At 41.7% G+C, this 16,939-nt stretch overlaps 1 protein-coding gene across 7 annotated transcripts in view; it reads left to right on the forward strand.

Moving 5' to 3' along the window:
• Nucleotides 1-16,939, forward strand: part of camk2d1 (calcium/calmodulin-dependent protein kinase (CaM kinase) II delta 1) — a 106,091-nt gene that overhangs the window by 30,278 nt on the left and 58,874 nt on the right. For all 7 annotated transcript variants that reach the window (XM_073835736.1, XM_073835739.1, XM_073835740.1 and 4 more), the window contains exons 3-4: nt 2,917-2,976; nt 5,169-5,223. In XM_073835736.1, coding sequence (XP_073691837.1) covers nt 2,917-2,976; nt 5,169-5,223 — 115 coding nt within the window. The remainder of the gene's footprint in view (nt 1-2,916; nt 2,977-5,168; nt 5,224-16,939) is intronic.

The raw sequence follows: 16,939 nt of genomic DNA on the forward strand, positions 1-16,939 counted from the left end.
TGTTGACCTCTGTTTACTTCTGTTAGTGAGATATTTGAATGAATAAATCTTGTTTTAACTCGAGAGTACTATGGCTGTGGATATGTGCCTTATACAGTCGCACCACATCAAATTAATGAATAAACTTTCTGTCTTAATTTACTTGATTTTTAAACTGTTTTTACAAATAATATTTTTGGAGTAGCACGCTTTGTGCACTGAGTGGATGGCAGTCTTGTTTTACGTTATCTGCTTCTCAGCAGATAGGGGGAGTGTTCAGGAAACCTTGAAAACAATAATTGTTTTGTAGTTCTGTCTAGTGTCAATACTGGTGCAGATATTGTGCACAATTCAAAGCTAAAGCTTTCGATTTCTGCAGTACTCTGAGCTCCATCTACAATTTTCCATTCAACAGTTTTCCAATTGCAATCCAAAAGAATGAAAGAAATATCCATTTGGACCTTGTTATGACTTATTCACCTTTTTTTCTACACTATGCATGTCAATGGACAGTTGACTTGATTTGACAGCTTTGAAAATAGCTGCCCCATTTCTGGCATTCTCTCAGTTTCTGTCAGATGGGAACTGACTGAACTGGGTCAATGCAACACTTAAAATATGCAAAAACTAGATTTGAATGAAAAACTCTCCATCTGGGACATTTAATGAAGAACATGGAATTTGGCCAAACTTTTCTAATAATGAGGATAGGACAGAATTGATAACACTTGTCTGGAATGAGTTGTTTTTACAGGCTATTATTTTACATGAACATGAAGTGATGAACTCAGCAGAGATGGACATTTACACTCTTGTCACTATTTCAAGCAATCAGTTTAATCCTGTTATGTCATAGGTTTCCCATCTTCCTTTTAGATTAGACAGACTCAAGACAGCATACTGTGCCTCATTTATGGCTCAAGCAGATGGGATTATCGCGGTAAAAGCACATCTGATTGGAGCTCTGGGATTAAGACGTCAGAGACAAACACTCTTATTGGCTAAACAGAATCTGGAGTGATTGGTGAATTCCATTTCCACCGCCCATCCTACTGCTGCTGCCTCCCTGAGCAAAGTCTGCTCAACCTACTTGAGGCCAAAAGTATCAAAAGGAAGTATTTTATGTAAATATTGGCATACAATATGGATCTAGTTAAGTAAGTCTGTGAAATTTCAAAATAAAATGCAATCAAACTAAAGATACAAATCGTATCTCTTTCAGTATATATATATATATATATATATATATATATATATATATATATATATATATATATATATTCGGGATACCCTTACCATTTTTTTTTTCTTATTGCTAAAATGCATTGTTCAAAGCTGAAGTCACAGTGCCTTTACACAGTCAGTGAAATTGAAGTTGTTGTGGACCAATCTGTGAATCATTTTTCATTACTTGTACATGGAATATACTGTACAAATATACTGTACACTGAATATATATATCGTCTCTACTAATTGTGAAAGTTCATTTTCTTCAAGACCATTTTATTTAGCTGTTTTGGGCTGTAAGGACCTTTGTAATAACTGAAATTGTGTGGCGAAGTAATATAGATATGTAAAGCCAAGTCAAGTGCTGCCTGGAACTACGTTTGTCATGCGTTTCCCTGAAAATAATGCACACCATTAGAACGTTCGTCAGCCAGATTCAAGCATTCAACAGCCCCGTAGTATAATATTCACTAATGACTGACTTATGTGAAAATCATTAAAACTGCAAAGATAAAAGGTAATCAATTATGTACTGCTCCCTGTTGGAGAAGAATTGTTGCCAGTGTTATGGTTTTGGTGGTTTGAATGGGTTTTGGAAGTGAGGTTAACTGTTTGGCCAAGATTTATGTTGGTAATGCATAGTGTAAAAAAAAAAGAGGTCTTAATAAGGTGGTTTCAGTATTATTGTATATTGCTGGCACACATTGAAATACTCTTTGTCTTTATCAATTACGTCTGCAGTGCATCGATTGCGGTTTGTCAGGTAGCTGCAGGGCTCTCAGCTCAAGGCCCCCGGCAATCACAGCCCCCAGTTCGCTGGTCTCATTGGCCTGGACCATAATCCACCCTTAGCTGTGTCTTGCACATACAGTTAGACACATATTTACACAGGCACATTCTCTTCTTTTTTTTTTTTTTGAATAATTTTCCACCTTTCCTTCATATGCACACCAGAACACAGTGATTGTAAAAAGGTCAATATTTTCACATAAAACTTCTTCACCATCAAAATTAAATATTAGAATTCACCTATAGATTGCAATGACTGATGTTTGCTTGTATATTCTGTCTAATCACTTGACCTCAGAGGAATGAGTAGAGACAACATTTATTACCTTTTTTGGTTTTCCTCATTTTAACCAGTAGAGCAGAATTCAGATCCAAAACATATTCACTACATTTCTGTTGCAAACATTTACGTTTTACGTCATTCAGCAAAAACTTAGCCTATGAGCTCATTGGAAATACATGCTTCTATATATATTTCTGCAAACCTAAAAAACGTACCTATATGTATGAATCGCTGCAGTTTCCAGTTGAAATGAACACTAGAGGCAGTAAAACTCCGACAATTTTATTCCTTTTCACACAAAGTATAATTTACAGATACAGAGTTTTGATTAAAAAAGCCTAATTGGGCTTGAATTTTTGTTATTCTGCAAAAGGGGGGCCCGGCAGAAAAAGTTTGGGAACCACTGACCTACATAATAAAAACGTGCCACGGTCACATATTGAATGCTTTTTAGTGCCACTCTCTGGACATTTCACTTTGAAACTGCCACGAAAGGTGCAGTAAGGTACGTATTTACGGTGTTGCAGAAATGTATATAGAGGCACCTATTTTCATTAGCCTGGGTTGAACTTTTATCCAAAGACAAGTTGAACAGTCAAGTGCTTTGAGAAGAGTCAATGTTTTCTTTTTTTTTGTAGATCACCAAAAACTGGAACGAGAGGCCCGAATTTGTCGTCTCCTCAAGCATCCCAACATTGGTGAGTCCAGCCACACACATTCTCCAGTTAAGGTTCACTTGCCATGGCCTTACAGCACTAAAACTGCCACTGTTTTATGAGCTGTTTTATGTACAGCATTTAAAATATAGTAAGTATTCAAACCAGATGTGACATGATTGTTCAAGCTTCACAGTAATTTTTCAGTCCTCAGTGACAGCAAAGTCTCTGTAGCTGTCTGGTGAGCGTGACTGGGGCATGAGCAAGAAATGGAAAACCCAGTGTGGATCCAGGGCAGAAGAGTGATTACAGAATACTTTTAGCATGGACTGAAAGTCTGGGGAAGCCCATGAGGGCAAAGAAGCAGTGGCTCAGATCACGTAGCTGCCACCTCCCTGTGCACTAGGCCGGCGAGGCTACTCAGTGTTACAATGAAGCAACTGATAAAGGGTCACTTGTTCGTTTGCTGTTGCTAGTTTGAAGAAAATCTAATTTAAATGCAGAAATACCATCACAACATGCATTGCATAAGTCTTGAGTATGGATATTCACTCTGGTTTGGACACAGTGTTAGATCACTTACTCTGTTTAAAGTTTCATGCCTACACTAATAAATATCTATCTACATTGTGACAATTACATTTCTTTCACAGGTCTCACATTCATGGATTTTTCAGTGCTGAGTGATTCATCCTAATTAGGTCACGCAAATCTGACCTCTAGCTGTTAAGGTGGTAACAGCTAAAAATGGCCATGCTTTTCTGCCCACACTCACCCACCTCCTAGCCAGCTGCAAGATTACAAGCGTGGGTGAATTCTAGCTGTAATTATGGCTATAACACAAAGCTACAGATAAGCTGAAAAATTTAGTATCACATTCCCGCCCCCATATGTTCATCTTCTTACATGATGACACTAAGCCATTGAAACTATTCAGTCTGCTTTTGTTTCCAAATTTGCATCAGATGACAAAAATCTATCTATCTATCTATCTATCTATCTATCTATCTATCTATCTATCTATCTATCTATCTATCTATCTATCTATCTATCTATCTATCTATCTATCTATCTATCTATCTATCTATCTATCTATCTATCTATCTATCTATCTATCTATCTATCTATCTATCTATCTATCTATCTATCTATCTATCTATCTATCTATTATATTGCCAGTGCTTGGAATATATGTGCAAATAACATAATTACAATTTGCCACAAATCTGACAACATTACACATTACTTCAATGTTTGTGATTACAAATTTAATGTAATAACATGTAAGGGCATTTGCGGTCAACAGTCACATTTTCTTTATAATGACATCTGTTACTCATAACATAAAACCCAGTGGCTTTCCTAAACTAACAGAGGGATTTCTCCTCTCCAAAGCAACCATCAGCTGGAAAGCCATTCTCTTTCTGTTACTATGGCAACAGGTTTGAGCAACCAACTGTATCATAGATGAGAGAAGATGCATGAGATATTTATACAGAGGGGATTCCTCCCTGTCCTTTTCCCCCCCATGTAATTCATCCATATTTCTAAATCAAAAGGTCAAGCCTTTCGATTCCTTTGATACATTACATTAATTCCCCCTGCTCACTTTAATCAAGTAGCTGTCATGATCTCTTTGGTTTCATTAAAAGATTTCCGCTTTTCATTTTGCTGTGTGGCAAGGCTAAGTTGTTGTACTGAGTTACTGATGTGCAAAGATCTAAATTCTACATACCTAGACAGTGTTTTTAGAGTGCTGTTTATGTGAAGGCTGTTCCAGTAAGCAACTAATGATGTCTGCCATATAAATACCTATTTTTGTCTATTTTAAGGTAGCCCTTTATGTATCCACCTTTTAACATAAGAGTGGGTGGCTTCTTAGGTTGAGTCAGTGTTGCTGTGTCAAGCTAGTTGGGATGCTCAAACAAGTTGATACCACCACAGCGTTATCACTCTTTAAGGAAATCACTTGAAAGTGCCTTAGGTATAGAATGTGTCTGCATATTAAGATGGGACAGAAGAAATTATTTTAACAGAAAAAAATGACACACTTCAGCTATAATGGATCTGCCCTTTATTCATCTATTACAATGAAAGGAAGCAGAAGCAGAAATAATTCTAATTTGTGGAGTAAATGAGTCTGTGAAAATCTCACTCCCTCATTCTAACGAGTATGAAAGTGGGCTGCTCCATACAATCTAATCAGTGTCTTTCTCTCTCCATTTTCTCGACAGTGAGGCTCCATGACAGCATATCAGAGGAGGGTGTTCACTACCTCGTCTTTGATTTGTGAGTGAATTTTTCGATGTGTGTGTCTCTGTCTGTATGAGGTCACGTCTCCAGTTCCTCTGTTAAATGAGTGTGACTGCTAATGAGAGCTCCTCCACTCACCAAATAAATGAGACTGAACCCAGATCAGAAAAGGGCCACAATAAATGAGCTACTGTAGATCGCCAAGATTGCAAAGCTCAGGGTTTCCGCGGGGTCTTAAAAAGTCTAAAATTTTAAAATCTAAATTTTAGGCCTTAAAAAGTCTTAAATTCGATGTTCTAGGTCTTAAATAATTTTACACAGGTCTTATTTTTCCGATGTCCATGTAACGCTACCTCTAATGCTCATTTAAATTATCTTTTTGTTGTTTCCATGGTGTTGTAGTTCTTTATTTCACTTTTCCAAATATAATTTGCTGTATTTAAACTACAAATGAGACCAGCATGCAATAGCCAATCAGCTTTCTGTTATTGGCGCGAGTCTCTCTCGGATTGTAACGCGGAAGTAAAATGGATTTAACTTTTTAGCCATGGGGAAGTGTAAGTTTAGCGATACTTAGTTTGAAAAAACTGAATATACTGTAGGGCTTGGCTAAGGCCAGTTGCTAACAACTAGATTTTTTTCTCCCTCTGTGGAAGTTACTGCGTCTTCAGAATCGCAGTAGCAGAATACAAGTCAAACGACCAATGTTATCAATAATAATAGAAATATAGGCCGAGCTTGTCCGCCAGTCTACGTGATACTTTTAAAATGTTTTTTTTTTTTTTTTTTTTTACTTGCCCGACCGAACAAACCGCCTGATTAAAACTGAAGTGACAAAAACAACTAGCGAAGCATCGAAAGGCAAGAAAGATTCATATTTTTAAACATTCAACATAAACAGAAATTGATAATGGTTAGAGTATTTTTTGGTCTATTTGTGACACACTTTAAAACAAATGAATGTAACAGCACTCTAAAGAAACACACTGAGGTAAAAATTTCAAATGTATAGTTTATTTATAACATGATATAGTTCAGTAATATACCAAGTGAGCTTTTTGCTGAAAATTCTCACAATTACAGATGTTACATTAATTTTAGCTCAAATAAAAAAGTAGTTAGTCAAGTAGTTACTTACTTATTAGACAATATGCAACATTAGCAGAAGCATTCTCCTAGTAACGTTTTGCTATGATTCAGCGTTTTGCTCGAATCAGTTGAAATAACTCGCTCATGAAGTGACTTACCGCCACCTGCTGGTAGTTTAGTGTGTTTAAAAGTATGCCTCCACACCCAACATTTCTAATGTATATATTTATAAATCAATAAATGTATTTAAAACATTAATCTCACTTTTAATTTTGCTGTGTAAATTATGTAATCTCACTGCTAACAGCCATTTAGAATTTATTGATAATTTCATAAAATAAATTTCAAAGGTGATGCATGCATTTCAAAAGTAAAAAAAGGCCTTTGCAAAGGTAAATCAAATATGCAGATTTAAGATGTAAAAGCTAATACAGCACTGATGAAAATATTGCTTCAGAATTTTTTTTTTTTTACATCAGATATTTCTAGTGGTACTTTTATGGGGATATTTTGTGTGGAATAGTATTTGCTGATATGAAAAGTTCACTGTATATCGTAGTAATAAATGTAATTTATGACAGCCATGAAATTGTGTTTACTTTTTACATTAAACACATTGAATATTACATGTATGCATGTAATATAATATCTATTTCCATTACAGGTTTAGGTCTTAAATTTCATATAGGGTGGTATTAAAAAGGTCTTAAAAAGTCTTAAATTTCACTTGTTCATATCTGCAGAAACCCTGAAAGCTACAAGCTCATAATTTAAAGGGGTCGTATTATGCTCTTTCACTTTTTGAATTTTAGTCAGTGTGTGGTGCGTATGTTTGTGCATAATAAAACATCTTCAAAGTTACAAATCTCAAAGTCTACTTCAAAGGAAGATATTTAGTTTAAAAAAATCCCTTTTCAAGAACTACAACAAACGGCTCTTTTGGACTACACAGCATTGTTTCTGGTTGTCACAAAGCTCATTAGAATATCATTCAAATAAATTCTGCCTACGGAAATTCGAATCGTTGGCGGATGGGCAGGGACGAGATGGGGGATTAGCCTAAATTTAGCGATGTAGCATGGACAGCCGCCTCTGGGATGCTTCAGTGAGTCGCAGGGCGGCTGGTATAAATGCAAGCATTGACTAAAGTGGCCTTGCTGCTTTGGGAAAGGGCATGGCAGGACTGAAATGCCGTCTAAGCTGTTCGCCAATCGCAACGCAATGGGACTGCTAACCAATCACAACACATTTCGTTTTCAAACCCAGAACTAATCGAGCCATTTGTGACAAGCTCGGAAGAAAGCTATTGTAATAATGTAAGGGTGTACTCACACTAGGCACGGTTGCCATGAACCGGGCCCGAGTACGATTGTCCCCCCTCCCCACTCCCCCTCTGGCCTGCACTCACATAGGTTTCAGCATTCGTGCCGGAGCACGCTTACGTCATTATGGTGTGACGGTTTCAGGATAAACGGGAAGAGCGGCGCTCTCGCTGAACGCAATTTATTCCATCGCTGTTTTTACTTTGTGGATAGTAATTTTGAGTCGTTTGTTCCACGGTGGTCCACAGCCTATTGTTAAACAGGTCTATCGCCTTTATGGCACGAAATTGTTCGCACAATCGTGCTGCTCGTATGAGGAGATTTGCAAGGTACCAGCTGAAGTGCAGCAAGGACTTTGCAGCTTTGATTACGGACTATAAAAACGTTGATTACCTCGCAAAAATGCGACGTCACGTGTCCTGTTCCGTGCTCCAGCACGGTTAGCGCTCACACTGCATGCGAACCGCGCCCGAGTCCAACTGAACCGTGCTCTGGCCCACCTCTTCCAAGCGGGCCAGGGATGGCTAAACGAGCCGTGCCCGGGCACGGTTCGGAGCACTCACACTAGTCAAACAAAACGTCTCAGGTTACGTAGGTAACCCTAGTTCCCTGAGGACAGGGAACGAGACGCTGCGTCCTGGTTCAGGACACTATGGGAACTGCCTTCGGCATGACCGGTTTGGAAACAAGGTATAGAACAACGACAGTGAACTTGACACTGGCCGGCGCCAGCCTATGACATCATCAACAGGCGCCTGCTAGTATAAAGCAGGTGCCTGAGAGCACAACACCATCTTTTTGTCGGACGGAGGTCTGTGCAGGGCCCGAGGCATGGCCCCGAGACGCAGCATCTCGTTCCCTGTCCTCAGGGAACTAGGGTTACCTACGTAACCTGAGACGTTCCCTTCCGGAGGGAACTCTACGCTGCGTCCTGGTTCAGGACACTATGGGAACGCTTATACCAACGCCGCCATGCCGAGGGATAAGTGATCAAACTGACTGAATGAGGAGTCAAGAAGGAAATCACCCCTACATCAGCGAGAGTCGCTGGGGCCCAGTGACCTGCCACGGCTAGCTCGGCTACCTGTGCACGCAACTCTCAAGCGTGGAGGCCTAGAGGAAGCCTACTACACTTAGCTCTCTGAGTGAAGGAGCTCATAAATGCCCTGACCATAAGGGGCGGAGTTTAGGGAATGGAGGTCTCAGCAGAATGAACGTCTGCTCTAGGGACCTGACAACATTCTGTGCTAACAGGTATAGGTAACCTGACCACATTTAATCCACTAGCTCTTTAGGAGTGGAGGTCTCAAAATAACCCTCCAGTGAGGGGAGACCTGGCTATACTCGCGCTTGAAAGTACTGAAAGCGGAGCTTCTGGAGAACGGAGGCTTCATAAAAGACTCTCTAAAAAGAGAGGAAACCTGACAACATTCCATCCACTAGCTCTTAGGAGTGGAGGTCTCAAATAACCCTGCAGTGAGGGGAGACCTGGCTACACTCACGCCTAGAAGTACTGGAGGCGGAGCTTCTGGAGAACGGAGGCTTCACAGAAGACTCTCTAAAAAAGAGAGGAAACCTGACCACATTCAATCCACTAGCTCTTTAGGAGTGGAGGTCTCAAAATAACCCTCCAGTGAGGGGAGACCTGGCTACACTCGCGCTTGAAAGTACTGAAAGCGGAGCTTCTGGAGAACGGAGGCTTCATAAAAGACTCTCTAAAAAGAGAGGAAACCTGACAACATTCCATCCACTAGCTCTTAGGAGTGGAGGTCTCAAATAACCCTGCAGTGAGGGGAGACCTGGCTACACTCACGCCTAGAAGTACTGGAGGCGGAGCTTCTGGAGAACGGAGGCTTCACAGAAGACTCTCTAAAAAGAGAGGAAACCTGACAACGTTCAGTCTACCAGCTCTTAGGAGTGGAGGTCTCACTAACCCTTCAGTGAGGGGAGACCTGGCTACACTCACGCCCGGAGGGAAAGACTGGAAGCGGAGCTTCTCGGCCCTATACTCGACACTGGGGGTATTCAGTGAGGCTGAATAGCCTGTGCAACCAGAACTACCCGAGTGGAGCTTCTGCTCAGAGGGAATCTACAGAGTGGAGGTCTCATGACCTAACTACACTTGACACTGACGATGGTCTGTGAGGCTGAATAGCCTGTGCAACAGGCCTGTCTTAGTGGAGATTTTCTGAGGAGTGGAGGCTTTGCCGAAAGGAAGCCTGGCAACACTCTGTGCCTTCCAGAGTGCAACTCTAAGAATGGAGGTGCCGTGGCACCTCTACACTTAAAACCTGGGGGTAGTCAGTGAGGCTGAGTAGCCTGTGCAGCAAAACTACCTACAGGGAGTTCAGAGGAGTGACTGCTCCAAAGGAAGCCAAAGAAGCACTCTGTGTCTTGCAAAGGAAAACTCTAAAAGTGGGGGTCTCGTGACCCACTTCACTTCAACACTGAGGGTAGTCAGCGAGGCTGAATAGCCTGTGCAGCGGAACTACCTGAGTGGAGTTTCTGCAAAGTGGCGGCTTTGGTAAGAAAGAAGCCTGGTACCACTCTGCACCCAGCAGAGGACGACTCTAAGGATGGAGGTCTGTGACCTATCTACACCCAATACTAGAGGTGGTCTGCGAGGCTGAATAGCCTGTGCAGTCGGACCGCCTATTTCTAGTGAATCTCTGGAGGCAACGAAGGACTCTGAGTGAGTCTGGAGAGTGGAGGCTTCTGAGAAGAAGCCTGACAACATCTCATGAAGGGAGACTCTAATAGTGGAGGTCTGATGACCTAACTACACTTCACTTAATACACTTCAACACTGCAGGTGTTCATCGAGGCTGAATAGCCTATGCGACAGTACTACCTGAGTGGAGTCTGGAGAGTGGAGGCTTCTGAGAAGAAGCCTAACAACATCTCATGAAGGGAGATTCTAATAGTGGAGGTCTGATGACCTACTACACTTCAACACTGCAGGTGTTCATCGAGGCTGAATAACCTATGCGACAGTACTACCTGAGTGGAGTCTGGAGAGTGGTGGCTTCTGAGAAGAAGCCTGACAACATCTCATGAAGGGAGACTCTAATAGTGGAGGTCTGATGACCTAACTACACTTCAACACTGATGGTAATCAGCGAGGCTGAGTAGCCTATGCGACAGTACCTAGTGGAGTCTGGTGGCAATGTTCTGCGAGCAGCAGAAGGACTCTAAGAGTGGAGGTCCCATGACCTACTACACTTCAACACTGCAGGTGTTTCATCGAGGCTGAATAGCCTATGCGACCGTACTACCTGAGTGGAGTCTGGAGAGTGGAGGCTTTCAAGGAGGGAGCCTAACACACCTCCGTGCTTAGCAAAGAAGAACTCTGAGAGTGGAGGTCTCATGACCTATCTACACTCTAATCTTGAAGGTCATCCGCGAGGCTGACTAGCCTGTGCGACAGAAATACCTTCGTTTTTGGAGCTGTTCTGGAGAGTGGAGGCCTGAAGAGGCGCCGACACTCAATCCTGCTAGCAGTGCTATCTGGATTGGAGTTGGAAAACTAAAAGGTTTTTGAGAAAAACCAACTCAGAAGATGGACACGGAGGAATGCCCTGCGTGGTCCATACCGTAAAGGATTTCAGAAAGGAACCTGCCTTTGCGGGAGGAACCTTACCATAAGTATGGATTTTAGTGAAGTGCCTGAGTAGTGCACTTACCACTCACGTGGATTTCAGAGAATGCTCAAAGACTTGCGTGAGCAAACACCACAAATGTGGTTTTGAATAGGTGCCCTGAGCATAGCGAGGATCACCAGATTTGCAGTCTCTAGGCGATAGCAGAGCCTGAAAGCGGAGCTTCTGGAGAGGGGAGGCTTCAGCAGAAAGACTCTCTAAGCGAGAGGAGGCCTACGACGCTCTCCCTAGGGAAACTCTTCAGAGTGGAGACCTCCGGTAAAACGCTCTAGGCGAGGGGAGGCCTGACTACACTCGACGCTCAAGAAAAGGCAGATACTCACAGTAGAGCCAATAATGAAAAATTCTCATTTATCATCTAGCTCTGTGTAGTGGAGGCTCTGAGACTACATCTCTAAGGAGAGAAGCCTAAAACACTAGTTTTTGGTGAGTGGAAGACTGCACTCCCCCAAAAAATAGTCAGCGAGGCACTCATGGGCCTGCTAGCTGCTATAACTGTGAGAGTGAAGGTCTCAGTACTGTTGGCTGTGACAGAGGGGAGACCTATTACACTGTGCTTATCAAAGGAGTTGTAAAACTTAAGGGTTTTGGAACCAACTTTTGAAGATTTGAAGAAGGAACCTGCCTTTACGGGAGGAACCCTACCATAAGTATGGATTTTAGTGAAGTGCCTGAGTAGTGCACTTACCACTCACGTGGATTTCAGAGAGTGCTCAAAGACTTGCGTGAGCAAACACCACTAACGTGGATTTAAGAAGGTGCTCTAAGCGTTTCGCGAGAAAGACACCTGTATTATTCCCGGGTGATAGCAGAACCCGAAAGCGGAGCTTTCAGTGAGGGAGGCTTTAATGGTTACAAGCTCTCTCGAACGTAACAAGCCTGACGACGCTCAACTGAGGAAGCTCTATCGAGTGGAGGCCTTGGAATACACGCCCTCTCATGGAAGGGAGGCCTAACTACACTCAACGCTTGTAGTGACAGGTCCACGAAAAGAGTTCACAAGCTGCCTTAACCTTGTGTTTTTCCCGGCCTGTATTTCTGGGGAGTGGAGGCTTAACAGAAATACCTCACATAGAGGGAGCCTAACAACACTCGACCCAGTAAAAAGCTCTCATGAATGGAGGTCTAAGAATGACCTGGCTACATTCAGCGCTAAGAAGTATTATCTTTATATGTCTCTCTTTACAGAGGACTTCACCGAGAGGAGGCCTCCTAGGCCTGCTACACTCAATTCTGGCGGATTGGGTCACAATACCAGAAGGTAATTTAGCGAGGCCTAGAATGGGGCCTGACAGCCAAATATATATAAGATTTCTACTTCAAAGCGGGGCTTTTAAAGAGAGCGGAGGCTTCAGTAAAACATCTCTCTCTCAGAGAGGGAGCCTTGACGACGCTCTATTCACCCTAGCACACAAACTCCTAGGAGTGGAGGTCTCACATATGTGTATATGAAAATACACAGGGAAGGTACCTGACTACACTCATGCAAGAAGAGTATTACTCTTAGCAGGGTTTGAGTGAGCGGAGGCTTCAGCAGAGCGATTTTTCGCTTGAAGCAGCTTGACAACGCTCAAGAGGGTTTTTTTTTTTTTTTTTTTTTTTTTTACATATTCTCGCATGTATATGTATGTTGGATCATGTCTATACCAAGCTCACTCTAGCGGAGGTTTCAAAACCTGACAACGCTTAACCCACGAGGGGATTTCTACGAGTGGAGGTCTCTACACACTGTTTTCTTTTATAAAACGAGGGGAGACCTGGCTACACTCGGCACTTGGTGGCAGTAGAACTCAAGAGGAGCTCGAAACTGCAATAGCAATCACCCAAACGGAGCTGGTAGACAAAAGAAACCATATACATACACGCTTGAATATTTTATTAAAGTGTCTTTACTGTTCACATACCGGGCCAACAGATTGAGTCCTCAATCTCATCGTCGGCCCAGCCCCAGAGTCTTTGCGAGGGGAAAAGGGAGGGGCAGGTAGCCCCACACTGGCGACCTGGCCTCGTCTCTGGCCCTTGGACCAGGACGGGCCTGGTTTCCCCCGGTGTTCAGGTGGAGGCGTGGACCGGCGAGGGATGCAACGCCCCGGGGCTCGGTCCAGATCTTTCAGCTGATCAGCCTGGTACGCCTCTGCAACACTGCCATCGTGTGCAGAGGAGCATCAGCCTGACCCACTGCCGCATATGTGCCTTTGGAGCCTTCAGGGTTGATGCCCCTCGCGCTGAGAGATAGTTCGCAAACGTCTGCTCAGTGAGAGGCATCGACACATATCCGCGCCCATGCATTCCCTCCACATCAGCATGATTCACATGCTGATGCCTATGAATGCGGGCTGAATATGGCCTGTCCCATTCCCCCTCGATCTCTTATGCAGATCAAGAAGGAATGGGAGGCTCACAGGAGTTGGCTTGTTATGGCCGGGAAGAAGCCGCTCGTCTAGTCTGCCTAGGGCGGCCTTTCCCCTGGCGGGCTTCCACAGAAGGGGTAGCCGCGCGGTCCATAACAGACATCAACTCTTCATATGCGGGGCAGGGAGGCTGCATGGGCTCAAAAGAGCTCATCTTGTTCCATTTCAACCTCCTGCTCGCCCTGGCTTGAAGCCAAAAGAGCACTCGCTGCAGGACCGGAGGATGTGAGAGACAACACATCTTCCGCTAGCAGCGCATTCTCGTCTCCGGCTGACGTGCGCGAGAGATTAAACGCTCTCTCAAACTCGTCAGCCAGCTCCACCTGTGATCCCCGCGATCTCATCTCTTCTAGAGCAGAGCGCGCGTGCTCTTACACCTAAACACACCAAACAAAGGTTGTGTGCATCATCAGGTGTCAGATTTCTCTGACACGGATCCGCACACTTCCTAAGTAGTTTCTCTCTAGGCATCGCTGTACTCACTCGTTTAGAACAGAGGACTCTGAAGACAAAAAGATGGTGTTGTGCTCTCAGGCACCTGCTTTATACTAGCAGGCGCCTGTTGATGATGTCATAGGCTGGCGCCGGCCAGTGTCAAGTTCACTGTCGTTGTTCTATACCTTGTTTCAGAACCGGTCATGCCGAAGGCAGTTCCCATAGTGTCCTGAACCAGGACGCAGCGTAGAGTTCCCTCCGGAAGGGAACGCGCTTTGGTGGTCAAACGCACTCGAGCACGGTTCAAACTGCCTAGTGTAAATACACCCTAAATTATGTGAAAAAAATGCGTTTTTCCAAACACCCGAAAACAAAATAAAGACTTTGTAAAAGAGCATAATAGGAGCCCTTTAAATTAGTTAAACAGTCAAGTATATATACATTATATACAGTGGCATGCAGAAGTTTGGGAACCCCTTGCAGAATTTTTGAAAATGTGAATAATTTTTTACAAAATAAGAGAGATTTTTTTTTGTACTGTCCTGAGTAAGATATTTTACATAAAATATGTTTATATACAGTCCACAAGACAAATAAATGAAATTATTAAAATAACCCCCTTGAATGGTTCGGGAACCCTTGTTTCTTAATACTATGTGTGGTTACCTGGATGATCTACGACTGTTTTTTTGTTTTGTTACGGTTGTTCATGAGTCCCTAAACAGATAACTGAGCACTGTTCTTCAGAAAAATGCTTCAGGTCCTGCAGATTCTTCAGTTTTCCAGCAACTTTTGCATATTTAAACCCTTTCCAACAGTGATTGTATGATTTTGGGATCTATCTTTAAACACTGAGGACAATTAAGGGACTCAAACACAACTATTAAAAAAGGTTCAAACATTCACTGATGCTCCAGAAGGAAACACAATGCATTAAGAGCCGGGGGGTGAAAACTTTTTGAATTTGAAGAACTTGTCTTCCGGGAAACATGCAAGTATCTTCTGTTGCTTCTAAAGGCTAGTTCTATTTGGAAATAAAAAAATATATTTCAACAAAATAAAAAAAAAATTGGACATCTTCATCCTGTTCAAAAGTTTTCATCCCCTGCCTCTTAATGCATCATGTTTCCTTCTGAAGAATCATATTTTATTTATTTCAGCTTTTTGTCTTTTGCACTATATGTAAACATCTTTTTATTATCCACATTTTCACAGATTCTGCAAGGGGTTCCCAAACTTTCGCATGCCACTGTACTACAGAAATCATTGTAAAATGTTGATTTGCTGAGACAAGAAACATTATTATCAATAGAAAATACAGTTGTGCTACTTATGCAGAAACCATGATATACTATATGCTTGGGGATATGTGTGTGTTGTAAAATAAATTAATTAAATTAATTAAAATGAATTTATTAAGCAAAAAAGCATTACATTTTTAACATTGATAGTAATAAGAACCAATATAACATTCAAACAGAAGTTTGTGTCCTTAGGTTGGACTGGCCAAAAAGGCATTCCAAGAATGCTTATGCATTGTTTCCCATTAATTATAATAATTACCTAGGCCAGGTGTTTTTAAACTGTGGTTTGCAACCCACAATGAGTTTAAAAACACTCGCTCTGCAGATTTCAGTTCATAGCCGCACTGAAGTGAGCATGTTTTGAGTTTTTATTGACGTATTTCATTAGTCATTAACTTCTGTAAATTAAGAAATTAAACCGTAAATATTAGTAGTAAAATTTTACAGTTGTACTATGAAATAGAATGGTTATTTTTCTTAAATACTTAATTTCTTCCCTACTAAACTTTTAATTAAAATTAAGCTTACAGTAATGTCAATTGTTTTTTGTTTCAAATATTTTAGAGGATCTTGAAATAGATTATACTTGACTAGGTCATGGAGTGGAAACGTTTGGGAACCACTGCCCTAGTGTAGCTAGGCTGTAACTGCCTACTGTGTAAAGTAAAAGTAATATACAGTACTTATATGAGATATTCAGTTTTCATTTACATTTATTTTTTACTGTGGTATTACAATAGTAATATATTACCGTTTTAGGGATAAAAGTAATATTGAAAATAATTATAACAATAATGATAATGAACATATTAACTATCACAAATAAAAATAGATTTGAGTCCACTTTAGAGTCCAGGTACATGTCAGTGCAAATACTCTTTACTCTGAACATAATACTGCCACCATAAACTTTATAAGGGTGGGCTTTATTAAACACAGTGTGTTAGCAGTGTGTGTGTTTGCATTGTGATATGCTGTACCTGGTCCTGTAAAATGGCCTCTTTATGCTTGCTTGTTATGCAACCATGCAGAGGAATTGTTAGAATTAATGACTCCCATGAGGTAGATGGCCATACCATTTCTCATGCCTCACCAAGGGTGGGCAACAGGCAGTGTGGGTGAAGGCATCCATTGACTTTGTCCAAAGATGAATCATCAGACACAAAGTATTTTTTCCATGGCTCAGTAGTTGAGCTTTTAGAGGCTAAGGTCATTTTTGAGGCTGTACTTCTGAGACATTGGCAATTTTGCAGCCTTACAGTCTACTTTTTGCATAGGCAGCATCATATGACTGAATTGAAAAACATGGGCATCAGTCACATTAACACTGACTCAGTGCTCTCATGGTCATGCCAATAGCGTTATTTACATGAAATGCATAAGAGAATTAACTAACAATCACTAAGTCAGCTTTAACTTTGCTTTTTTAATATATATATATATTAAAGTTAGGAAAAAAATTATTTGATCCCCTGCAGTGATGGGAAGTTCGGATCATTTTACCGACTCGGATCTTTGAGTCTCGTTCAGCA

This window comes from Garra rufa, chromosome 3 (assembly GCF_049309525.1).
Source record: "Garra rufa chromosome 3, GarRuf1.0, whole genome shotgun sequence".
Classification (NCBI taxonomy): domain Eukaryota; kingdom Metazoa; phylum Chordata; class Actinopteri; order Cypriniformes; family Cyprinidae; genus Garra; species Garra rufa.